The following is a 25,375-nucleotide window of genomic DNA, read 5'->3' as shown; positions in this document are numbered from 1 at the left end:
CTTCTTGACTTGTCATTTTGTTCATTGAAAGGTGAATGTTTGTGGCATTCATATCAAAAACACAAGCTGGGATCCTCTTCTACTTTGCCCACTTTATTATCTGTTTTATAGTGGAGCTGTAATGTAACAGAGAAGACAGGGCAGCTGTGGAAACCAGAAACGCCCCAGGGCAATTCAGTTTACAGCTTTTTGAAAGTATAACCTGTTGTGAATATGAGTAGCTAGAGTCTGGTTTTTCAAGCCTGATTAACTGAGGGATGACATTCACCATCTTATTTAGGCTATGGAAAATGTGCAACGTAAGCTGTTCTTTAATTGTGAGTTATCAAATATGTTGTTTTATATTAAAATATGGGCCATGCCCCTCAAAATGTCCACTCCCCACTGTCTTTTATGTTGCTGATCAATAAGGAAGCAGTAAAATTGAACTGGTTTGTCAGAGTCCATTATACAATTTACAACCTGGAACACAGTAAGACACGAGCTTCACGCCCTGAGTGCGCATCAGAGCAAAATATTACTCAATCAGAGGACCAATGCGGCCGTGTGAATATTGTGGTCAATCTATGTTTTGGTTGTAGAAAATAACATTTAGGCCAATAGGGGACGATATAGCAAGATTAAAAAAGAATATGATACCCGAACCTTAACTACAAAAAAATATCTTTGCATCACGTTGCAGAGTTTTAAACTATTTTTTGTTTGTTTGTTTTAGTAAATTTAACATATAAAAGAGCTCCTCAGCATGTCGTTATTAGAGTCAATTTGTCAGAGATAGAGAGAGAGAGAGAGAGAGAGAGAGAGAGAGAGAGAAAGAGATGCACACACATACACTCACTCACGCACGCACGCACACACACTCTGCTGCATCTCCCTGATGAGGGCTGCAGCCTCCGCTCCTTGTTGTCGCCCTCAGTGGGAGATCATCAGTGAATTCAGCTTCACTCTTCCTCCACACATTTCTCTCTTTAACAGCGTGATTGCCCGTTGTTGCCTCGCCTGCACCATCCCCACAGCCCACACCGCCTGCAGTACTTCTTACAGTAGCACTGGACTCGTTTACTTCATGTCTGGTTATTATCTAATCAGGAGGAAGCTAATAGCGTTTACTGTGGACTAATTTGAATGTGGTGCTGACTAAATGCTCGCCATTGAATGACAGGATACATGGAGACAACACAAGGCTGCACCTGTGACAAACAAGGTAAGAACTAGTTTATTTCTGTTAGAAATAAACTAGTTTGTTGGTGGTTAAACTCACAGCGTTGTATTGCTCACATGGGATTTTTTGCTAAGGAGACACAGTTCTCAAGGGATCGGCCTGCTGCTGCTTACACTCAGAGCTCATTTAAGTTGCTTGTGTGAACAGAAAAGAAACAAAACAGTAGTTTAGTTTCTCTGTGGGTTGCCTCAGATGTCACAGTCAATACACTGCAATGCTGTGCCTATTAAAAATACCAGACGAAAAAAGTATTCAGATCTTTCAAAGTAAAAGCATAAAAAGCACTTCATTAAAAGTTAAACAGGCCAGTTATGTTAATGTGCATAAGTCATAAGAACAAAGTATATTTGTAATGCTAGTATCGGAGCATTCATGATGAAGTTGGACTTTGTTAGATGTTAGACAAAATAACTAGGTTCCATTTAAAGGTCAGGGTAATCTGTATTATCCCAGAAGGCTAAGTTGTTGCACACCCAGCAATAATAAAATCATTTCACCAATCAGTACTACAACAATTCAAAACTACATAAAATCATCAAAAGGACTAAGTGCAGCAGGAATAAATGAGTTTTCAAATCAGTTGCATGGCCCTGCATCCTGGTGTATTATCTTTGCAACCAGATTGAAGCAACCTGACCTGTGAGAACAAAGGTTGAGGGTCAGCGACGACTGACTGGGCCTACTTTGTGTTTCAGACTTTGTACACATTTGAATGTGTGCTGCATTTTTACTGCACAATCCAATAATTCCTTCCAACCTGTCACTGGTTAAACAGCAAAAGGTCAAGGTTCAAACCCATTTGTGAAATGTAGAAGTATAAAGTAACATGCAATTTAAATATTAAACAAAATTAAATGGTATTGAAGTACTGTACAGTAAATTTACTGATTGCACGTGTGATTTCTTCATTTGACTTTCAGGGAGAGGAAGTCTCTGGAGAGGATGGCATTCTGGAGGAGGAATACTCACATCGGTAACATTTCTTTCCCTACATCTAATTTGGTTTGGAAGGTGACTGTGTGCATTTTTAGGTGTGAAACATGTAGATAAAAAGAGCTTAAATAATGATTGCAGCTTCATCTTTTGTCTGTCTTCCAAAAGCTGGAAAAATGCCCTTTTTAGATGTTTTCCTCTCAGTTACACTGTAACTCCCCAACCTGTCCTGGTGCAGTGCACCGGTTCAGAGAGATACAATGAAACAGTATACAGCCTCTCTGTGTCTCTGGACAAATGTGTTTTTCATGTGTGGTGTGTTTGTAGCATCCTGTACTCAGTATCTTCCTCACACGCATGCACACACACAATGAGGTGACTTTGTGCTTTGTGGAATAACACCCTCAGAGATTTCCATCATTTTAAATCAGATTCAAGTCTGTTTAGATTCCTTACTAATATTTTTTATCTCCCTCAAAAGAACTACAATGAAAATTCAGTTGCTATAATTAGGGGAACAAGCATTTCCTGTAACCACTTGGAATGATCGCCTAAAAGCTTCCTGTATTATTATTACACCCCAGAGGAATGTGGTCTGAATCTTCTCACTGTATGTTTTCACTGTGCTCTGCTTGGACTTTCAGAGCTGACTTTGTGCTGTACTAATAAAACTACATATTGCATCCACACATCTTTTAATTAAATGCTTAAGCAGACCATTGAAGACCAAACGCATGCTTAATAATTCATGGTCATAGTAAGTGATAGCAGGGCGAGGGCAGCCTGTTGTGTGAGAAGGTCTCTCCTGTTGCAGCTCTGTGCATGTGTGCTCTGAATAATTCAACAATAATTTAACCTCGTTGGAAACAACAGATCGGACTGCGTGCTCCTTCGGGCTCGGCTCTGCGCTGAAAGTTTAGAGTGCTTTGATAAATGGTTTCATCATGTTGCTGCTGACTGATATTTATTGTGTTGTTTGTGAGTGAATATATTTCCTGTTGACTGAGCTTGATAATGAACCTTAATGCATCATCTTGACAAATGAGCTTTAAAAGGGCAACAACATGCGTAGTTAAGAGGTGTTTTTGCTGCCCTTTAGTGGTTATACCAGTCATGTTTAGGGGTCATGGTGGACTGATGTGCACTGATGTTTTATAAAAGGTTCACACTTCATAATCGTGCTGTAAGATCTGAAATGGAAACAAAAGAATAATGACCAGCAGAGTTGTTGACTTTGTGGATCTACGTTCCCTCCAAGTAAAAAAGAGAACTCGTTTTTTGGAAGTGAAAACTGGAACCAAGATGTGAGACAAAGAGCCAAAGCTGACTGCGCATTATAAGTTCTCAATCAACAATACATTTCATACAACAGAAAGGTTTATAATTTTGGAAAAAACCTGTATTTGCTTTATGGCTGAGAATTACACGAACAGAGTTCTCCACTCTAATGTCTGTTTACTAAATATGAAGCTACAGCAAGGACACTGTTAGCTTAGCTTAGCATAAAGACTGGAAACATGCCGGTCTCTGTCCTAAAGTTAGAAAATCTGCCTACCTGCTGCTCTAAAGCTCACAAATTAAAATGTTTAATTACTAAACCCTGCCAAGAAATCATGTGGATAACACCCCAGAGCAGGCCTGAATTCATTCTATGTATTTGTTCCCAATTATTAAAAGAAACTGGAAGAATATTTTAGTAGTGCTACCTAATTTTTTTCCTAAAGAAATTAAAATATCTTTCTCTCGAGGTTCCCCTGTGAGAGTTTTGACTCCACTCCTGTAAAGTACACTTTAAAAACAAATTTGTTCTTCTGGTGAAATGAACCATTTCTGCTTCAGTGGATAAAATACAAACTTCAGATATATCACAGGGGTAAAAAAGAAATGTAAAAGCTTTTTCCAGTGGAGAGCCTCACTGCTTCTTTAAAATTAATGGACACAATACCTGGCAACCCGTCTTCTTTTTAAAAAGCAGGCCAACCTAGTGGACCTTCATCTCAATAAGCCAGTTACAAGGTTTAAACGTGTTGAGCAAATTGGTCAAGGATTGCACTGTACCACTCTTTTATAATAACTTGTGTTGTGCATTATTCATGTTGGTGGTGTCATGCTTTGTCATGCGTCGTCCACTGCTGACAAACAGCTGCTACTTTAAAGTTTGTGAAATTCTAATTATTTACTGTCTATTTAAGAAAATCAAGCGATGATTGCAAACAGAAAAGACACAAAGTCTGAATATTTTATGTGTAAATGTACTTGACGATGTCTCTCTTGTGTGCAGAGAAGGAACGCCATGTGAAAGCCAACGCGAGGGACTATAATGACAAGTTCTGTTATGCTGTAAGTACACCTGAAAATGTCGTAACATTTACTTTCCCCACACGTGTCGGCTTGTATCATATCACCTGTGCTCTTTCTGCATGTGTGTTTCTTCAGGACAACCGCATCAAAACCTCAAAGTACAACATGTTCACCTTCCTGCCTGTCAACTTGTTCGAGCAGTTCCAGAGGGTGGCCAACGCTTACTTCTTAGTGCTGCTGATTCTGCAGGTAGAGAACATATCTGCTTTGAGACTTCTGTGAATGTTGTTTTTAGAGGGAAACTGAGCGAGCTCTGCTTTTTTCCTCTCACAGTTAATTCCAGAAATTTCCTCTCTGTCCTGGTTCACAACCATTGTGCCTTTGGTGTTGGTGCTGGTGATCACGGCTGTCAAGGACGCCACAGATGATTATGTTAGTTTACTTCTTACTAGGGATGCACAATATATTATCGGCACGTTATCGGTGTCGGCCAATATTGGCTTAAAAATAAACGGATATCGGCCAACACACCTATATCTGCCGATATAATTAACCAATAAAATAATGGGCTGGTGCATACTTGATTAAATGCCCGACCTCGGCGCACAAAACTGCTATTTGCAATGACTGCTCAGCTTCGGTGATGCGAGGAGGAGCCAAGGCAAAGTCTTTCAACGCTACAAACTTGATTCACCATCTCAAGACCCGTCACCCCGACCGTTGTAACAAATGTGATAAGAGTATCACCATTATACTGTACGCTAATTCCAATACAGAAGAGAGTTGATGATCTCTGCAATTAGGTGTGCGGGAAAAAAATATCGGTATCAGTATCGGTAATCGGCTAAATGAGTTGTAAAATATTGGCATATGGGATATCGGCAAAAAATCCAATATCGTGCATCCCTACTTCTTACTGCTCTGATGAACGCTCATCTTTTTTATCTCCCTTTGTAAACTTATTGCCCCTTTTTTATCTTTCAGTTCCGACATAAGAGCGACCAGCAGGTCAACAACCGGCAGTCTCAGGTTCTCATCAGTGGAAGGTACTTTATCACTGTCCTCTTGTCTTTCTCTTTTCTGCTGAAGGACTCTTACGAGGTTTGTTTGTTTTGTTTCCAAGTTTGCAGAGCGAGAAATGGATGAACGTTCAAGTCGGGGATATCATCAAACTGGAGAACAATCAGTTTGTTGCTGTGAGTAAAAAGCTTTTTTTTTGCTGCCTTTTCATGTTCAATTCTGCCTCTCTTTTTCAGATGATTAGAGAGAACATAGTGAGCAAAGGTTTACCATTATTAAGCATTTCCTGTGGGAACTTCAGAGGCTCGTATTGCTCCTGCAGGTTCAGAGGTGCAGCGATTGATTTATCGCCTTTTCTCCCAGCTAAGGGTTTCATATTGGTTTCACACACAGGCCGACATCCTCCTTCTTTGCAGTAGTGAGCCATATGGATTGTGCTATATTGAGACTGCAGAGCTGGACGGGTAAGTGTCGCATCATTATTATTATTATTAGGAACTGCAATCAAAAATAGAATCGTATGTGTAAAGTGAAAATGTGTTTCCTGTTCTACGTAAAGAAGACTCATTATTGTATGTCCATTTCTCCCAAAACAGAGAGACGAACCTGAAAGTTCGTCAGGCCTCGACTGTAACCTCCGATATGGGAGATATTTCAAAACTGATGGACTTTGATGGTGAGATGATGCCTCACAAATTCAGCTTCAGACAGGCTTTGTTGCTGTGACCAAAGGTGGCATAAACAAGAAAAGTACAGCTATGAAAACAGCGATGCAAAGATCATTGCCTAACACAGACAGCAATTATTTAATGTGTGAATTCATGTCTATTAATTTTCTACAGCGGCGACCACTCGTGCTGAAAGACACTTTTTGCTTCTTTCCTTTAGGAGAAGTAGTTTGTGAGCCTCCGAACAACAAGCTGGATAAATTTACAGGAACTTTGTACTGGAGAGACAATAAATACTCTCTTGACAACGACAAAATGCTGCTGCGAGGTTGTGTGCTCAGAAACACCGAGTGGTGCTTTGGGATGGTCATCTTTGCTGGTATAAGTTATTTTTATTAGAATCATTTTTCTCTGACTTGCTCATAAAAATTTGTGTTGTTAAAGATCTTTGTTTTCCGCAGGGTTACAAACCAAACTGATGCAGAACTGTGGAAAGACGACATTTAAAAGAACAAGTATTGACAAGCTGATGAACACGCTGGTTTTATGGGTAAGCTGCTTTCACACGGTAACTCATGTAAGGTTAAGAAGTGAAGCGAATTCATATATTTGAGTAAAGCTATTAAAATGTGTTTACAATATACAATTAATATTTATATATTTCTGTATACAAAGTTATTGTTTACACACTGACATGTTTCAGATTGGGGCTGCACGGTGGTGCAGTGGTTAGCGCTGTTGCCTCACAGCTTCACCGGTTCAAACCCCGGTTTGGGCAAAGTGGGCCTTTCTGTGCGGAGTTTGCAGGTTCTCCTCGTGCATGCGTGGGTTCCCTCGGGGGTCTCCGGCTTCCTCCCACAGTCCAAAGACATGCTTGTAAGGTTAATTGGTGAATCTAAATTGCCCATAGGTGTGGGTGTGAGTGCGAAAGGTTGTCTGTCTCTATGTGTCGGCCCTGTGATTGACTGGCGACCAGTCCAGAGTGTAACCCCGCCCTTCGCCCAATGACAGCTGGGATAGGCTCCAGCCCCCCGCGACCCTGAACAGGATAAGCGGTATATATCATGGATGGCTGGATGGATGGATGTTTCAGATTAGACAAAGTCCTCCTAGCCTCTGATTGGTTAGTTCAGTGACATGTGATTATCAACAAGGACGTGATTTTGTTGTGTCGCTGATGGAGATCATTAAAGAGCTGCTTTAGTGAGTTAACCAGTTTCTTCTCAACAAGGAGGATCCATCTAACACTTGTCGAGGTTAAATTTGGGTGTAGCCATATGTTGGAAATTAAGTGATGATCTGTATTTCAGATCTTTGCCTTCCTCGTCTGTATGGGAATCATCCTGGCTGTTGGAAACACCATCTGGGAGAGCTGGATTGGCAGAAACTTCCAGGTGTTTTTGCCGTGGGATGAGATTCAGAGCAGTGCTGTTTTCTCTGGCTTCCTCACCTTCTGGTCCTACATCATCATCCTCAACACTGTGGTGCCGATCTCACTGTACGTCAGGTAAGAACAAGGACATCAATTATATAACTAATGTCATACTGAAGCTCCTAAATAATTCTCATTATATTGTACAATGAAAAGTCTGTTTAAACCTCCTCCAGTGTGGAGGTTCTGCGGCTCGGTCACAGTTACTTCATCAACTGGGACAGGAAGATGTACTGCAGGCAGGCGGACACGGCGGCGGAGGCTCGCACCACCACCCTGAACGAGGAGCTGGGCCAGGTGGAGTTCATCTTCTCCGACAAGACGGGGACCCTCACCCAGAACATCATGGTCTTCAGCAAGTGCTCCGTTAATGGACACACATACGGTAGGAAGCTCTTTTAAACTTTTATACTATTATGATACTCTTCTTACATTAGACTCTCACTAAGACGGGATTACATTTAAATTTAGAACTAATTCACACAAATATGACTTAATAAATATACAAATAGATCAAATGGGCAAGAAAACGACTATTTAATTCCATTAACATAGAATTTTTAAGAGACCTTGATAAGAAAGACACCTCCTTTATGCCACTAATAAGACACTGTGGTCCAAACAAAGAATAATCATTCTCAGTGATACCTATAAATGGCTACAACACAACCAAAGAAACTGATGAATGAATGAACAATTTAAAGGGCCAGTTTGCAAGTTCAATCTCACTTCTATCATGCTATTATGGTAGAAAAAAAATGCTGTTTCGCTCTGTGCCTTTGGAGGACGCTATCCGCTTCTCCAATGGGCCCTGGAAAACCTCCGCCAGATTATGTAAAACGCGCCATCTGGCAGAGGCCAGGGGGCTCGCTAAATTACACTCCCTCAATCTAGTACACCGCCTCTGACGTCTGCAGTGTTTATTTGAAAACAACACAATGTAAAATGTAATCATTTGTTCCGTGAGGTGCCTTGAAACGCTGCCTGCTCTCCTGTTTTCCCTCCCAGACATTTAGAACCATGTCTCGTTCAAAATCGTCAGGTTTGAAATGTAGACTGCAGACCTGAAGATTTTTTAGACGATCCAACGGCATGTTCTCTTTGTATTTCAGATCTGATTGATTACCGCTCTGAGCTGTTGCCTGCAGCGAAAACGGTAGTATTTCACTCCAGCGTCTCTCGCTGAGCTGTTCCTTTTAGAGGGAGGGGCACAATGCACGCTTGGTGTTGTAGGAATGTAGAATTGGTGAAACCACAAGCTGTTTATACAACTTTCTCCACAGCTGTGGCGCCAATTTCTAATATTATTGCTTCTATCGATTACAGAGAACACCAGCTTTGACTGACAGTGGCTTTTTCCAGGGGAGAACTGCTCCTTTAATGTCTGAAAAACAGGGGAAACCTTTAATATATAAGTGATGTTAGCTTGAAAATCTAAGCACTCCTATTGATCTTACATGAAACCAATAACCTGTAACATAGGATGCATATTTCTGTAATGTCTGACAACGTATTTAAGCCAGTACCTTTTGATTCTCTCAGGTGACGTCTATAATAAATTCGACCAGAAGGTGGAAATAACAGAAGTAAGTTAGTCCAAACGAGCACACGTTCTCAATCATTGAACATTAAAACTCATATTAACAAAACTATATTGTCGTGTGTCTGTGTGCCCTCAGAAAACAGCCTGTGTGGATTTCTCCTTCAACCCTCTCTGCGACAGAAGGTTTAAGTTTTACGACGGCAGGTTGCTTGAAGCCATCAAAGTGGAGGATCGATCAGTGCAGGAGTTCTTCAGACTGCTGGCTCTGTGTCACACTGTGATGCCGGAGGAGAAGAGTGAAGGTGAAATGTGCGGATGATCCACAAGTATCACTTGTTATAGCAAAAATTACTACTTAAATTAAAGTTGTTAATGTTTCTGTTAACACGAAGGACATCTGGTGTACCAGGCCCAGTCGCCGGACGAGGGAGCGCTGGTCACTGCAGCACGAAACTTCGGGTTTGTCTTTCGAGCCCGAACCCCCGAGACCATCACGCTGTGCGAGATGGGCCGAGCCGTCACCTACCAGCTGCTGGCCATACTGGACTTCAACAACGTGCGCAAGAGAATGAGTGTCATTGGTTAGGTCTTCACTTATAACAGCAAAGCTCCCTTTAGCTAACGAGAAGCCACATAACAATAAACTACATGATCCAAAATCAACCACAAGTCATGAAGTAAACAGTCTCTATAATCATTTGTGTGTTTGCAGACTTTAAAAAGTGATGATTTTCTTGTTTGTTTGTTTCTCCAGTGAGAACTCCTCAGGGCCAGATCAAACTCTACTGTAAAGGAGCAGACACTATCATCTTTGACCGTCTGGATCCATCCAGTGAAGACCTCATGCACACTACCTCAGAACATCTCAATGTTAGTTTACTTATTCAATGATTCACTTTGATTTAAAGGTGTACAGTGTCCTGTTTTGCGTCACATTACAGCTGTTACAGATGCTTTTTAAAACCATTTTCTTCGCAGGAATTTGCCGGAGAAGGGCTCCGAACATTAGCTCTGGCCTACAAAGATCTCGATGAAGATTATTTTGACGTTTGGATGAAGAAGCTTCTGTTCGCCAGCACTGTGATCGAGAACCGCGAGGATCAGCTGGCCGTGCTCTATGAGGAGATCGAGCAGGGCCTGAAGGTAACACTGACATCCTTTTTGAATCCTTAAATCCTTGAAACAAAAGTAGCCTCTGCAGACTGACTGCTGTCCTGGTTGAAGCTTCTAGGAGCCACGGCAATCGAGGACAAACTTCAGGAAGGAGTCCCCGAAACTATCACCCGTTTAAATCTAGCCGACATCAAGATCTGGGTCCTCACAGGAGACAAACTAGGTAACCAGAAATATTGCTACTTTATTAACCACTTAGCTGTCTGTAAAAAGAGGTGTAAACTGTGCAGAACATTTCAGAGACAGCGATGAACATCGGCTACTCCTGCAACATGCTGCGGGACGACATGAACGAAGTGTTTGTTATCTCTGGAAACACGCTGCTGGAGGTGCAGCAGCAGCTCAGGTGACACACTTCATATTTCCCTTTAACAACAGGTTTATAGTCTATAATATCTTCATGTTTATAATCTTGAAACCCGAGTGCCTAAAAAATCAGGGAAATATTTCATTTAAACATACAGAAATGTTTGTTTACTGTCCCTCCTCTCTCTTCAGGAGTGCTAGGGAGCACATTCTTGGCCTGAGTCGAGTTAGCGATGCAGAAGATGTTGAAAAGACGGACATGCTTGCAGATGACTCTGTGTTTGAAGAAGCCATTATTGCAGAGTATGCTTTGGTCATCAATGGACACAGTTTGGTAAGATACTCAAAGTGTTTTCCTGATAACTCTGCCCTCTGTTGTGCTTGTTTGTGTTGTACTAATGCCTGCTCGTTTGACTTTGTTAATTTGCGGTTGTGTTTTTTCCGCTGAGTCTGGCGTCTCTGTACCTTCTGCTGACTGAGCCGGCTCTGTAATGAGCAGAGAGCCGCTGAGGGCCCTCTTCTCTATTACGGGTTTTCATTAACATCCATTTCCTCACAGATGAATTGCTCCCTCGCTGGGAGCAGGAACACAGCAGCCTGGTGGAGATGTTACATTGAGCAGTTGCTTGGTGTTGCCTCAGCAGGGGGTTGACGTTATAGGAGAAGTAATGATCTGTTTCAGCAGGTGTGATGTTTGTGTTCTCCCTGCAGGCTCACGCTCTGGAGCCGCAGCTGGAGCGCGGCTTGCTGGATTTGGCCTGTTTGTGTAAAACAGTCATCTGCTGCCGGGTCACTCCCATGCAGAAAGCTCAGGTGGTGGAGCTGGTGAAGAGGCACAAGAGGGCCGTCACCCTGGCCATCGGAGACGGAGCAAATGATGTCAGCATGATCAAGAGTAAGTCTTCCTGGATCAAGAAATATAGACACACTTGAACAAATGGGTTGAAGGTGACTACAGTTTTTTCAGAGATTACAGATATATAGGAGGAACAGATACTTATTGATGCTAAGACGTGAATGTGTGGGTAATATTCTAAAAGCCGGGGCTCCATATTGCGGCCTTTAGCAAGTCACTGTATCCTTTAAAGCCTCTTGTGTTCAGGAACTATCACACTGTAAAAATAAGAGTGTTCTTTCTTGGCACGCAATGAAGCTCAACCTGTAGTTTTTATATATATCTTATAAATATAACATTAATAACTCTGCCTGATGTATGTTTGATTTATTGGCAGTGGTGGTTGTTTAACAATAATGACAACAACTCCCATGATTCCAACCCAATTCATGACATCATCAAACTAAGTTTCTTGTTATTGTTTTGATTGAGCGACCCCTACTGTCAGAATAATCTTACTGCGCCTTTAATTGAACCTTTAATATTAATAGTATATATTTCAATAATGGTTCAATAATAGCTCATATTTTCGTCTCAAAGGGCAGTGACGCACACTGTGTTTCCTCTTCAGCTGCTCACATCGGCGTCGGCATCAGCGGTCAGGAGGGGATGCAGGCCGTTCTGGCGGCAGATTACTCCTTTGCTCAGTTTCGGTACCTGCAGCGGCTCCTCCTGGTGCACGGACGCTGGTCGTACTTCCGCATGTGTAACTTCCTGTGTTATTTCTTCTACAAGAACTTTGCCTTCACGCTGGTGCACTTCTGGTACGGATTCTTCTGTGGGTTCTCAGCTCAGGTAAGAAGGCAGGAACATATCATGAGGCCTGAATGATTTCTCCTTTTTATATGAGTTTATCATTAAAAATCGCCTTTCAAAGAAGAATTGCCCACACACCTGTCCTCTTTCCACAGACTGTGTACGATCAGTGGTTCATCACCCTCTTCAATATAGTCTATACATCTTTACCAGTCCTGGCGATGGGGCTTTTTGATCAGGTAACATTGTTGAATATGCGATTATTATAATGGAAGTCATTTAAAGATAAGTTAACTTTATCTTTTTTAACTCTTGATTTTTAAAGTCGGACTGAAGTCCATTTATTTTTCCAGCAGTTCCCATGGCAACATCCTGAGCCATCTCATGCTTTTCTTTTTGTTTTTCTTTTTAAGATACTGTCCAGTCATACAGGTGAATATGTCATTATTGTAGTCCTCTTTTACTGTGTTGTAATTAATTAACTCCCCAATGGTACCTTTATATCTAACCTGACAGTAAATAATACACTAAAGTTAACGTATGTCTGACTAGAAACCCTACCCTACCGAAGCCGCGACTTTGTGTTATGTCTATATGTATTGCTGCTGCCTGTCTTGGCCAGGACCCTCTTGAAAAAGAGATTTTTAATCTCGAGCTTTGTTCCTGGTTAAATAAAGGTTAAATAAAAAGAGCTAATTACATTAAAATATGTTTTTCTTGTGATTCCCGGTTAATTCACAACTTTATCTTGAGAAAACAAACGGCAGATTAATCACAACGACTCTCAATATAACTGGATAATTATGGAGAATTCAAAACCTGATTTCAGCCTTCGAGATCTCATCATGACAATCAGTGAAGGATTCATAACTAAACAGTGATTAAAGTCCAATCTGATTCTTTTATAAATTACCACTTTATCTGACATTTTCAGCTTAAATCAGCTACAAGAGAAATATGCATGACGGTATAATAAACATCTAAAGCCAGTAGAGGAAACTTCCTTATGTGTTATCATGATAACACATTCATTACCTCCCATTTTGAGATAACACAATAATAATAAAACAATCAACCCATGAGATAAGAAAAAAATAATTGCAGCAGGTCTGTTCTTGGCCTCCATACTAACCTGATAAACCAGCAACACACCTGCCAGTACCTCACCCTTTGCCTAACAACATTCACCTCATCCCATGATATCTCTTCTTCTTAAAGGACGTCAGTGACCAGAACAGCCTTCTCTACCCGAGCCTGTACAAACCCGGCCAGCAGAACCTTCTCTTCAACAAACGCCAGTTTTTCCTGTGCACGCTGCAGGGGCTGGGCACCTCCTTCCTGCTCTTCTTCATCCCGTATGGAGCCTTCTCCGTCATGGTGAAGGAGGACGGCTCCCACTTTTCTGACCAACAGACATTTGCAGTCACCATAGCAACATCTTTGGTCATTGTCGTAAGTGTTCAGGTAAGAGTATAACCACGACAAAAATGACACTTGATTTGAAAATGTCACACTGTACTCATGTTTATGAAGCCCATATCTGTTTCTAGATTGGCCTGGACAAACGCTACTGGACAGCTGTCAATCACCTCTTCATATGGGGCAGTCTGACGGTGTACTTTGCCATATTATTTGCAATGCAAAGTGATGGCATGTTTGGCATCTTTCCAAGTAATTTTCCATTTGTAGGTAAGTTTTACTCAGTTGGATATGAGTAAAAAAAAACACTGATGCATGGAATAAGTGTATAAAAACATTTGTGTGTGTGTGTGTCTTCAGGTACAGCTCGTAACTGTCTGTCAGAGAAGAATGTGTGGTTGGTCGTTCTGCTCACCTCTGTGGTGTGTGTCGTTCCCGGGTTAGCGGTCAGCTTCCTGAGAGTAAACCTCTTCCCAACTCTGACACATAAGGTACAAAACCTTCATGCATATTCAGTTCAGTGTTTGTGCAAGCTGTCATTATGTTACATTTACTCATGAACAACTTTGAGGTTGTACTTTATTGTATGCTGCTTTTATACTTTTAGTCTAGACTGTATAAATAAGCTTTTACTATGTTACGATACAGGGGGAAATTTTGCACGTTTTCCTTTCCTACATTTCTTCGACAGCGATCGTCAGTAGTGAGTTTTCAGATTAAGATTTCACAAAAAAATGTAGTTCCCAACCTATTTGACTCATGAACTTCTGGTACCTGAATTCATTAGGATAACAAAATATTGCAAAACAATCATTATAACAGATAAAGTAGCAACACACATCTCATGACCTCTATTTAAGTGAATGATCTAAGTACCTCTTCCATCTCTGCTGGACAGGTTCGACATCTACAACAGTCCAGAAAGAGGGACGGACTTCAGGAGCAGAACCTGAAGCGAGTTCGCAGGACGAGCTCCCGCCGCTCCGCCTATGCATTCTCCCACCAGCAGGGCTTCGGAGAGCTGATCACCTCCGGCAAAAACATGAGAGATGGATCCGTGTGTTCTGCTCGCTCCCCTGGGAGGACACCACGCAGCTCCACCTGGATAGAGAACATGCGGAAGAGAAAGAACGAAGTCTCCTGCATCTCGGACGAACACCTTGGAGCACCTGAAAGTGGCAACGGAGCAACACAGACTGCAAAGCAACAGACTGAGCTTGACCTCTGACCTTTAGATACTGCATACACTACATGCATATGCACGGATTTCATGCAACAAGCACAAGATTTGAGTGTCCTTCATTTGGGTGAGTTTTTGCTCAGATCTTAAACACAAGAGTACCTCATTTTTTACTAGTCTTATTCATGTAGAATATGTTGAATGTTTAAGGTCAATTAAGACGTAATTATCAGAGGAATCATTTTTTAAAAAGCCAGACAATTATAATACAAAACGTTTAGGTAATTAGGTTAGGTCATTCGAAGCTTCTTGTACTTGAAGACGTTTAACCTCTCATCAGAAATTCTCAGTTCAAGAAAGGAAGAAGGAAGGAAGAGGAAGAAGGGGGAAGAAATCTTTCGGATGAGCGAACTTCAACCAAGTCCAGTTGCCTTTTGGATCAAGCTTTATCATTTTAAGACGTGTGTTAGTGTGGAAACTCAGCTCGACAAGATCAGGTATATTTTTAAGGTGAATATTAAGCATGAGCTGCCAACCTTTAAAGAATAGTTGTTTTCCTGCCTCAACTGATCCAATTTGAACTTGACTGGTATTTTAATTGTATGTTGTGACAAGTTGTGACATTTCAGTACCTGAAGAGGAACTAACTAGTGTCTACATTACAAATGACATAAGCAAAAAGTAGTGTTGAGCACAAGTGAAGGTTTTAGTTTTTTTTACTGTAGAGCCTGTGCACTGAAACTCTCTTTTCAACTTAAATCCAAAGTGTTAAACTGTAAGTGTTTCTGTAAAAACTGTTGTAAAACTACTGAATATGTTGATAAGCACAACTTAATTATCTATATAAGGACGTTTTACTGGCTCCATATTTTTTGCAACTAAACAATTTTTAAACCTCAAAAATGTTGAAGATAATCAATAATTTGTATTTAGTAATTGACAGTTCTTTGGCTTGAGTCTAATCAAAGACATTGCTGAAAGTGTCATGCATGGCTTAAATATGATACCCTTTTTTAAAAAATCCCTTTTAAAAAAAATACTCATTTATCACTCGCTCACGTTGTACAGTGGCTTATCAAACTCAAAATATAATGTCCACTGCTTAGATATGAGCTATTGTCCAGAAAGAGCAGCAGGAAAAATGATATAAAGGTTCCTGAGGAGATTTAAACGCAGAATGCTACAGTTACATTCAGTACAGTACAGTAGCACGTGCCTTAAACCACCCAGCCTCCACCATCACTGATTGATTTTATTCTGCTGCTCACTCACCTTTAACAATACACAAATCACACTCACTGTATGTAACAAGTCTGAGTCATTCTGTTTCAAGCAAGCATTAATACTTACAGATCTTCTGCCCTTTTTGAATACATCGTGTTCATGTGTAACATGATTAAAAAGGATGGATGGATTTTAAACAGCTGCACAAATTAAACTTGAATTTATTTGTTGTGTTGTGTTTTTCTGAGATGAACCATGAGACAGTTAATGAGATATACAAAATCAACTTCCCAAACATTCATGATTTATAAAAAAAAAACAGCAAAAAGCACAACAAATGTTTCCCTTTGTAAGAAAATTAATCAGTTGAAAATGTTTGGTCCTTATTTTCAAGTATAAAGTGTAAAGAGGAAAAAGGAACCACAGATAGTTTTCTTGTTGTATTACCTTGTCATAACAAGTTCCTTCCACCTGGAGTCAAAGTTGACAAACTGTCATTTATTGGACGAGCAACATTGAGCTAGATTGATGATTCTTTTTCACTCCTCGAGGAAAATGGCAGCTCCTCCACCCGGCTTTGACACAAACAGACTCTGTTTTTCCATCGCTGCTCTGCGTGGATCAGGGAGGTAGTAGGCCTCCCTCACTGCTTGGAGGAAAGACTCGACCTTCTCACAGGGAACCATGGAAACAGCACAGCCGCCCCATCCGGCTCCTGTCAGCCGGGAGCCAACAGCCCCCGACTTCCTGTAACCAAGAGGAACACGAAGAAGCTGTCAGGTCTTTATTACCGTACAATGTTCAAACACCAGCCTTGATTATGTCATTGAGAATGTGAAAGTGTGATGGAGGAGGAAAACATGGAAGAGATGGTAAAGCAGCCAGGTCACAACATGTGATGTTATCATAGTAACAACAGAATCCACTGTATACAGTACAGATGGATATATTTATTACTGACCAACCAGCACTAAAAATACAAACGATGAGACGTCTACACACACCACTAAATGTTACTGTTACATGCGCTCCCCCTACTGGTGGTTTGTGTTAAGGTCTGTTCTCACCATGTTAATGCTTTCAGGTGTGGGTGATCCACCTGATGGAGGAGAGCCCATAAAAGGGAGGGGCAGAAACAAGACAGTCTCTTCCTCTTTGTCTGATGGCTTCACAGCAGCTGCAGGAGCAGCTGAAGCTACTCCTTTTGTTAATTTGAGTGTGCTTTGTGCTTTCTTTAATTATTTTCTGATGGGACCGGTAGTCTAGTTTTCGGTTTTCTTTCTTTACTAGGGTTTAGTTTAGGGGAGGAGGAAAGACACCAGATCCTACGGCCCTTTGTGGGCTGGTCTGAGTGTCTTCCTGATTTTGTTTTGTTTGGCCGGCCCATCAGTATTTGTTTAGGTTTGATTTTGAAATGGGTTGTTTTGTGGGTTATTCTAATTTTGATAAATAAATTATGTTGACTCTTTATTATGTTTGGCCTCTTTGATTTGAGAGCCTTTGGTGAGGTCGTAACAGTTACGTTTCTTCAAATCATCAAACCTGCTGTCCAATCACAAAATCATGCAGGTGCGAAAGCTAAATGCTAACATCAACATGCTAAAATGTGAACGTTCAGTTGGTATAACACTACTCATCTTCTCCACGTAGGGTGTTTGCATGCTGTAATTTGATAAAAACAAAGTACACATGAATGTGGTTAAAAACTGAAGTACTAGACACATAATAATTTTTACCCGGTCGTGGTGAAACGTTAGGCGATCACGTTTGGATATTTCAGCCTGGACCAAAGTCCGGGACTGACACGCATTGCAATTATCACAGCCGTGCTATCAGCATGTGAAAAATGTTTCTTTCATATTTTTCATTAAAAAGGTGGATTAAATGAGAAACCTTTGAGTAAATGTGGAGCATAAACATTGTTGATGAATTAGAAGCATTTGCGGGTCTATCACTATATGCTTTAGTTTAAAAATGTATGTACGTGGTAATATATTGGCACATAAACGGTGCACAGCTGTGGATATAAATAGACTTTTCCCAGCAGACATTTTTACTTATCATAGTAAAAAACAGCACAGGTGTTACCAGTCACATTAACGCTGGCTCTGTTCTATTTAAGGGTCCGGTATGCCATGAAGATTTGACTGTAGCTGTATCCCAAAACCACATAAAGTTATTATGCACACTGAAACACTTTTTATGAGTTGCTAACTTTTCTTCTGTAATGGGATGCATAAAGGAAATAGAAACGTTGCTTAAAGGAAATTAAAAATAAAAATTGTAAAAATGTTGCTGTCTTAAACTTATATTGATCGTAACCTTTTTAAAGATGCGTGTGATTAACGTCTGAAAACAAAAGTATTTTATCAGTATACAATAACAACAGTACACTCTCAATATAATATATAGTATGCCCAATACCAGGACCCTAAAACCAAAGCAGCTAAATAGAATTAAGCCATGAAATGTACAGCAATTTGCCTAAAGTTTGTTTTTTCATTGGTTAAGAATATAATCTCAAAGATTTCATTTTCGCTGTCTTTGGCAGCACCTAATGGCGATAAACGGTAATTACAGGAATATATTCTCACATATTTAGGTGTCTACGGTTGGCTCGCTTTGTAAGGGTTGTAACTCTTGATTTTCCTCGCTGATGGCCACTTTCCTTTTTAGACTTTGCCTTCATCTGAGTGTCAAATTTATTTCTTTTTCTTTGGATTTTCACTTATTTTTGAAGTTGTATCTGTAGTCATCGATCTTTTCTTTGTTTGTTCAGCCATAGTAGATTACTGTTTACTCGCAACACTTGCAGAGACCAGAAAAGCAGCCGCTTAGCTCCGCCTTCCCTCTCTGGCAGACCAACCACTGCTGGCTGATGGAAAACGCGTCATTAACTGGGCGATTTTCCGGGAATGTCGCCACAGACATGTGCAAATGCAAAGGCTTTCATCAGTGAGCCATAGGCTCAATCACCATTATGTTAACTCATTTTGCGATAGATAGTGACTTAATAGACATTTATTTAAACAAACATTTTCGAGACTATTACTTTAATATCTCATGTTATACGCTTGTGTCCAGAGTCTGAATCAATTACAGCAGTGAGAGAAAAGTGAATCCTTGCTGTACTTACAGACAGATGTCCACCAGTTGATCCAGTTCCAGGCAGCTGCACTCGTACAGGTCTCTGCAGCTTGCATGGCTCTGGTTCATCAGGTCTCCCAGCAGCTTTATGGATTCAGCAGGTTCAGAGTCACACACACTCTTAAACCGCAGCACCCGCGCAGCTTCACCGTACACATGCTTGGCTCTTTGGTGAAGTTTGAAATGAGTCTCTGAGAGAGGAGAAGGAGGAGAGGAAGATCATTAAAAATAAATAATAAAAATAAAATTATTTCTCACACATACAAATACCCATCCATGTTACTTTGTAATGTTGCTTACCATGCTGAGTGTTTGCGCTCAGCAGCTCAGTGGAAAACTGCTCGGAGGTGACACCCAGCACCTGGCAGATCTCCTCTCGGCTGTACGGCTCAGGATGTAACACATCGTCCACCAGGGCCAGCATCACCTTCAGGGAGGCCTTCAGCTCCGTCTGAACCTGTACCAGCTTCAGCAACTTGCTCGAGTCCAGACCCCGAGCCTGGGCCAGCATCTGAGGACATATCCACAAAGACATTTTTAAAATGCACTTTGATCGAGTATTACACACTTTCCACTCACACACCTTTGCTTAGATGTTTGCAATTAAACTTGAGGTTGTTTACTCTTCAGGCCATTTTGCTTTTACTGAAATCACACATATTTTCTTAAGATCAAGGTCTACCATAAGGAAACAACACACTTGACTGTTCATAGGTACATTGCTTTAAAATAACTAGTAATTGTAATAATAACAATATCAAAAGGCTTTAAGAAGTGTGTGAGATATTGAGTATTTTATGAAACATTTAAAGACATAGACTTTGTAATACATTTGTAACAGAATTATTTTGTTCTTGTTTTAAATATGAATATGTTTCCTGTTACATAAATTCTGTCCCTGCATCGGGTTGAGAAACACAAGACAGGATCACCGTGCCTTTGTCGCGATCCGACACTCCACCACCCGGATGTTGAAGTCAGCAGAAGCAGCTTTGTTCATCTCCTTGCAGCAGTTGGAGATCACAAACACGGCACCATCGGGGAGCTTCACATCAGTGGCTCGCAGAGGCTGAAACTCTATCAGCTTTGCCTGACAGACAATTTCAGATATTAAACTCATAAAACAATTGTTAACTGTTGACTATAAAGAGCACCTTTAAAACATGCATTTACTTTCATATCTGACATTTACTTAGTGTATTAATAGTCCAATAAAAACATTAGCATTATAAACTTTTATGACTTATTTGACAGAAAAATATTTACAGTCCCTGTCTCTGCCAGGAATGAGATGGACTGATCCATGCCACCTCCCTCTGTGCCAATGTAGCGCTCACATTGGGCACATATCTCAGCCAACGCCACCTGGAGGAGTATAATGAAAAAAGCACTAAATGACAACATTAAAAAACGACAAATGCTCTCTTATATTGACTACTAGCATAAAAGTGTGCATATTATGAGTCAAATCTGCTGCTGATGTTTATATTTTGAATGTTTTCTCATAAAAATGTAAGTAACAATTATTTCTTTTTGATTATATAACATCTTTTTTAATGAACTGCTGCATTTGCAGACCTTATTACCTTGGAGAGGGACTTTTGGTTTGCCTCCATTGTTACGAGCCCGGCGCAACACACTAAGGCACTGGAACTGGACAGGCCTGAGCTCGGAGGAACGGTTCCCTCTACGAGACATGACATCCCAGCTAACTGAGCAATCCCAAACTTCTCCTGTAACAACACACAGCAGAAAGGTTAACATTGTTTGGGGAAGGTATCACTTTACTAATTATACCCCTTTGATTGTAGAAAAGTAAACAGAATAGGCCTACATAATCTTACCTGAATCCCTTTCACTCCACAGAGAAAATAATAATGCCACTTTGGATTTTCTCTGTCTATGGCAATGTCCTCTGAACACGACACAGTGAAATCCCTTCAAAGTGAAGGACATAAGAAAAAATGATGATGCTGTTTGTGTGTTTTTTAATCTCCAGGATGAAAAACACAAGCACAATGTAAATATTTAACAATGATAACAGGCGTTCAGGTCTTACTTGTACTGAGGATTTGTGTTGGCCAGCGTGATCGTCCCTGAATCGTTCACTGAGACGGCTGCAAGGATATTCTGTTCAATAGCCATTGGAAGAACAGAATATCCGCAGTAATCGATGTGCTCTCCTGTTTAATATGAGAAATTTGTGGAAAAAAAGAAGCGTGACACGGACCATACTAAAGATGAGACATCATGATTTAACTGATATGGTGGTAAATCCCTTAACTCACTTACTAAACAATGTGGACGTTTACAACAACTCTGCACATTATTGTTTTAATAATTATCTAATAAATTGGAGCAAACAATACAAAAGTATTTTAAAAAATGTTTCTTTGAAAATCTGAAGAAGCTATTATTCTTTTTTGTACTGTAACGTTGTTCAGACTAAGTCATCCTAAACCTTGTAAACAAAATTACCTTACCTATTAGATTTACCCTTCCAGGTGCACATGCATAGAAGAGAGGGGATTCTCCATATTTTGTTTCAAAAGCATTTTTCAAGTTTTGTAGTCTGTAAGGAATTCAAAATCAAGAAATTAGTGTCAGACAGAGAATACTACACACATTTTCACATCTCACTGACTCTAGCATATCTGACTACTACTTACTTTTCACTGGCAGCAATGCCAATCTTCAACTTGGGTGGGTTTGTGGCCATGTCTTCCTTTAACAGCTATAAAACAGCTATGAATGTACTTCTTGTGGGCAGACAAGAGATCTCAATACGTTTGCTTATTGTATCAGCTGACTGTCACAAGAGGATCCCGGATGCCAACCCGCTGAACTGAAGTCAGCTCTTCGAAATGAGTTTAGCTGAGGTTAGAGATGGGAAGTTTGTGTCTTTAACAAATTAGCTGACTCTGAATCAGTTGAGGCTGTAGCGTCAAAAACAAGGAAGTGTCTGGAGGACCGGAGGCGTGGTTCGGCGGTTTACGTACGCGGAAGGAGCGCTGTGCGATGACGTCACAATACGCCCCTTTTAGTTGATCATTCAGGGTGATTTTGTAACATTATTTGCTTTACACTAAACCCCCTGGCACTGCTGTTTGTGTTCCTTGTTTTTATTTATTTTTTTTATCCTTGTTCACTTGTATCTGTACAACGTTTGTCAATAAAGACACACAATAAATAAAAAAAATAAAATATCAGGGTGATTTATAATACTTAACTCTGATATATTTTGTTGAAAACATCTATTCTGGCACAGAATTAAAAGGTTTTAAAGGCGAAACAGCAAAAATGTTTACAATTTTATTTTTAAAAATCTGAACTTAATGCACTGCAGTAGACTTTTAGTGTAACTCACTGGGTTTTGATCTCTCTTCCTGGTACAAAATAGCCAATTTATCTAATTTTTTTACCATTTTATTATTGTTATGTTACATTTCTTATTTTCCCATGCATTTCAACGACGCTATTAATGTATTGATTTCCTTTATTGTAATTTAGACGTATACCTGCAGAATGATGGTGCAATCAGACGAACTGCTGCCATATTTCTTTTCTATGAAATCTTCAGGGTTTGAATTTGTATAAAGCGACCACAATGATTTTTCCACAGTGGTGTACAACAGCATGTACAGAGAACACACAGAGTAGGCTGGATTTAAAGTGTACTCATTATAATTACAGGGCTTCGACAGAGTCCTGCGTTATTTTTCTTATATGTTTTCCTTATATGTTTTGGCACAAAACAATGAACAAATATTAATTAATATTCTTCTTCTTTTGTTACCCATCTTGTCAAAGTTTGTGTGTATATCTTTTGTTTGTTATAAGTAAATCTGCCTTTCACGAGGCTAATGATGAGCAAAATCAATCCAGCAGTCTTGTTACATATATTTTTTGAATAATACCAATATTATTGAATAATAACAAAATAAAGAGCTTTAATAAGTAACGTTATTGTGCTTGCCTAACTAATAAATATTTGAGAATTATATTTTTTAGAATATTTTAATATTGGCAAAGTATGATTCACACAACCTAAAATGTTCGTTAAAGAGTAACTAAACCCCCAGACCACTTTTTTCAGCTGAAAACATATGTATATGGGTATTTAGTTGTGTTGCCGATCAATTCAGGTCCATTCTTCTTTGTCTTTGGAAGGCCATGACTAAGACATGTCAGCCAGCTCTGAGGTCACATAACTTACCAGAATGAAGGGAATGAACTACTTAATGCTCAAAGTTTGTTTGGGATTTTTAAATGAAAGTGGCTTCATTTATCAAGTTGCAGCCCGTTTCCCTAAACCTTTTTTGCTCTTATAGTGCGTATGACCGTGTGGGCCTCTGTATACATCACCCCAGTTCAAATCATTTAATACCAATACATGAAGAAATGAACAAGGAACATGTATCTAGTTGCAACTTGCAGAGAGTCAGTTGAAAGAAGCAGCAGAAGTTCCTAGTCAGATATAACTGTAATAATTTACTTGGAGATGGAAAATTAGAAAAATCTAATTTATATTTAAATGTCTTTCAGAGATCGGACTGCAGAGGTTGGTGGAGAGAGTGAGGAGATGACACAGAGGCAAGTCCACAAGGAGCTGAAGACCGAGCATGTGGGGTGAAGAATATTGCAACTAGGATGTTGGGCTGGTTGGAAGGGCTATTTGCAACTCAGTGGTGTGTCGGTTAGAGACATAATGCAAGCAACATAATAATAATAATAATAATAATAAAGAATACTATAAAACAATGAAACAAAGGAAACTCACTTATCATTTAACAGTCAAACAATCGTTGATGGAGGAGAGGATGTCAGCCACACTCCTTTGCCTGCCAGAGTCTGGGGGAAAAGGCAGACCTCATGTAAGGATGCGGCTTTTATTGCTTCCTGGTTCCGCCCACCAGGGCCTACACCTGCACTGGTATTATTGACAGCATCCCATTGACACCGGCCCCGGTTTGACTTCCAAAGATTTCCGATGATACCAGTGTGTTTACAGTCGGCTCTGGTTCATTGCTACATGTGTCATTTGTGTCCACAGACTCGTCCACTGTTTTAACATGAATGTGCAAAGCTGTTGGATGGCTCTTTTTGCATTTTTTACAGGTTATGCGCTTGTCACAGTATTTGCTCAAATGCCCAGTATTGAGACACCCAAAGCAAGCTCCCTTTTCCTTTAAGAAGCTGACCTTTTCACAATGTTTGATTTCAGTAAACTTGAGACAGTCATCCAGAGAGTGACATTGTGAACAAAATAAACACTTGATGTTGCTGTGTTTGGTTTCCTTTGTTGCTTTATGATGTTGTTGTTTGTTAACGACACAGACATTGGTTGCAAAGTTCTCCTTCCTCAATTTGGGTTTGGCTGCAAACACATCCCTTCTGACGTGCATCCCTCTATCTGACAAAACTGGTGACCTCTGTGCTGCTGCTTTTCTTCTGACCCCACAAACTAATACATTTGTACAAATTACTGAGAAGATGATAAAGCACCACCTGGTGGTTTCTGATAGCCTATCAAATGTGCTGGTTCATCAATTAGTGTTTATTGTCATGTATCCTTACAGTAATCTGTAAAAACAAGTTAATGTAGATATTGCAAATGTCACTCATACATGCTGGCACAATTTAACACATTTTTCAACATTTTTATAGTTAATATAGCTTAGTTAAACGCTATACTGATAAAAACACAACAGTATTTAAAAACATGTTTTAAAGTGTTTATGTTACTAACTTTCTACTGACATATCATGTATGGGATGGTTGTTATGATCCACCAACGTAGCCTCTTTCTGAAAAACCGCCTTTACATGCACTGGACACTGGAAATGTATATCTCCCTCGGATTAGGCAACAAACAAATAAATAAAATGGCAGTAGAACGGACATGTAGCAGGCTAACTGTTGTCTTGTTGTTGTCGCCATCGAAACAATTGCAATTAAAAGAAACAATTGCAAATGACGAAAGAAAGAAGTTCAATGTCCGCTCTCTAGCTCTCCTTTCATTTGTATGATTTACGCATAGACTGCATATAGTGGATTTACGCCGTTTACGTATACGCTCTTCTTCGTGCTTGTTTTCAGCAAGACGCATGCAGGAAATACGCAACAGCGGCCCCTGTGGTCATAGATTTTGATGGT

The 25,375-nt window shown here is 40.1% G+C and overlaps 2 protein-coding genes across 2 annotated transcripts; one reads left to right on the top strand and one right to left on the bottom strand.

The window, feature by feature from the left end:
- Nucleotides 1-1,092: 1,092 nt before the first annotated feature.
- Nucleotides 1,093-17,366, top strand: atp8b4 (ATPase phospholipid transporting 8B4). Its single transcript, XM_069687298.1, has 28 exons — nucleotides 1,093-1,204; nucleotides 2,143-2,195; nucleotides 4,437-4,495; nucleotides 4,592-4,705; nucleotides 4,790-4,888; nucleotides 5,441-5,502; nucleotides 5,580-5,652; nucleotides 5,870-5,940; nucleotides 6,073-6,152; nucleotides 6,365-6,523; nucleotides 6,606-6,694; nucleotides 7,455-7,651; nucleotides 7,753-7,961; nucleotides 9,119-9,162; nucleotides 9,256-9,421; nucleotides 9,512-9,700; nucleotides 9,874-9,989; nucleotides 10,098-10,262; nucleotides 10,344-10,455; nucleotides 10,533-10,638; nucleotides 10,791-10,932; nucleotides 11,310-11,493; nucleotides 12,065-12,288; nucleotides 12,405-12,488; nucleotides 13,468-13,713; nucleotides 13,800-13,938; nucleotides 14,029-14,159; nucleotides 14,567-17,366. Exons 2-28 carry the CDS (start codon nucleotides 2,165-2,167, stop codon nucleotides 14,894-14,896), a joined length of 3,621 nt encoding a protein of 1,206 aa, XP_069543399.1. The 5' UTR covers nucleotides 1,093-1,204; nucleotides 2,143-2,164; the 3' UTR covers nucleotides 14,897-17,366.
- galk2 (galactokinase 2) lies at nucleotides 16,077-22,107 on the bottom strand. The gene is made up of 10 exons (XM_069687299.1): nucleotides 21,889-22,107; nucleotides 21,703-21,791; nucleotides 21,279-21,402; nucleotides 21,064-21,157; nucleotides 20,806-20,952; nucleotides 20,486-20,584; nucleotides 20,157-20,309; nucleotides 19,520-19,730; nucleotides 19,209-19,410; nucleotides 16,077-16,819 (listed from the first exon to the last, which is right to left on the bottom strand). Exons 1-10 carry the CDS (start codon nucleotides 21,936-21,938, stop codon nucleotides 16,612-16,614), a joined length of 1,377 nt encoding a protein of 458 aa, XP_069543400.1. The 5' UTR covers nucleotides 21,939-22,107; the 3' UTR covers nucleotides 16,077-16,611.
- Between the last annotated feature and the right edge of the window lie 3,268 nt (nucleotides 22,108-25,375).

This window comes from Semicossyphus pulcher, unplaced genomic scaffold, assembly GCF_022749685.1.
Source record: "Semicossyphus pulcher isolate SPU_LCO1_2020_fin unplaced genomic scaffold, fSemPul1.0.p SCAF_8, whole genome shotgun sequence".
Lineage (NCBI taxonomy): Eukaryota > Metazoa > Chordata > Actinopteri > Labriformes > Labridae > Semicossyphus > Semicossyphus pulcher.
This window is presented reverse-complemented; position numbering and strand designations above follow the sequence as displayed.

Excerpts from the sequence above, each read along its gene's own strand:
- atp8b4 (XM_069687298.1), top strand. The coding sequence starts at position 2,165 with ATGGCATTCTGGAGGAGGAATACTCACATCG. Across the intron at positions 6,524-6,605 it reads TGGGATGGTCATCTTTGCTG|GGTTACAAACCAAACTGATG; the intron begins GTATAAGTTATT and ends TGTTTTCCGCAG. Across the intron at positions 10,456-10,532 it reads CCTCACAGGAGACAAACTAG|AGACAGCGATGAACATCGGC; the intron begins GTAACCAGAAAT and ends AGAACATTTCAG.
- galk2 (XM_069687299.1), bottom strand. The coding sequence starts at position 21,938 with ATGGCCACAAACCCACCCAAGTTGAAGATTGGCATTGCTGCCAGTGAA. Across the intron at positions 21,158-21,278 it reads AACACAAATCCTCAGTACAA|GGATTTCACTGTGTCGTGTT; the intron begins GTAAGACCTGAA and ends TTCACTTTGAAG. Across the intron at positions 20,953-21,063 it reads GTGGAGTGAAAGGGATTCAG|GAGAAGTTTGGGATTGCTCA; the intron begins GTAAGATTATGT and ends GTGTTGTTACAG.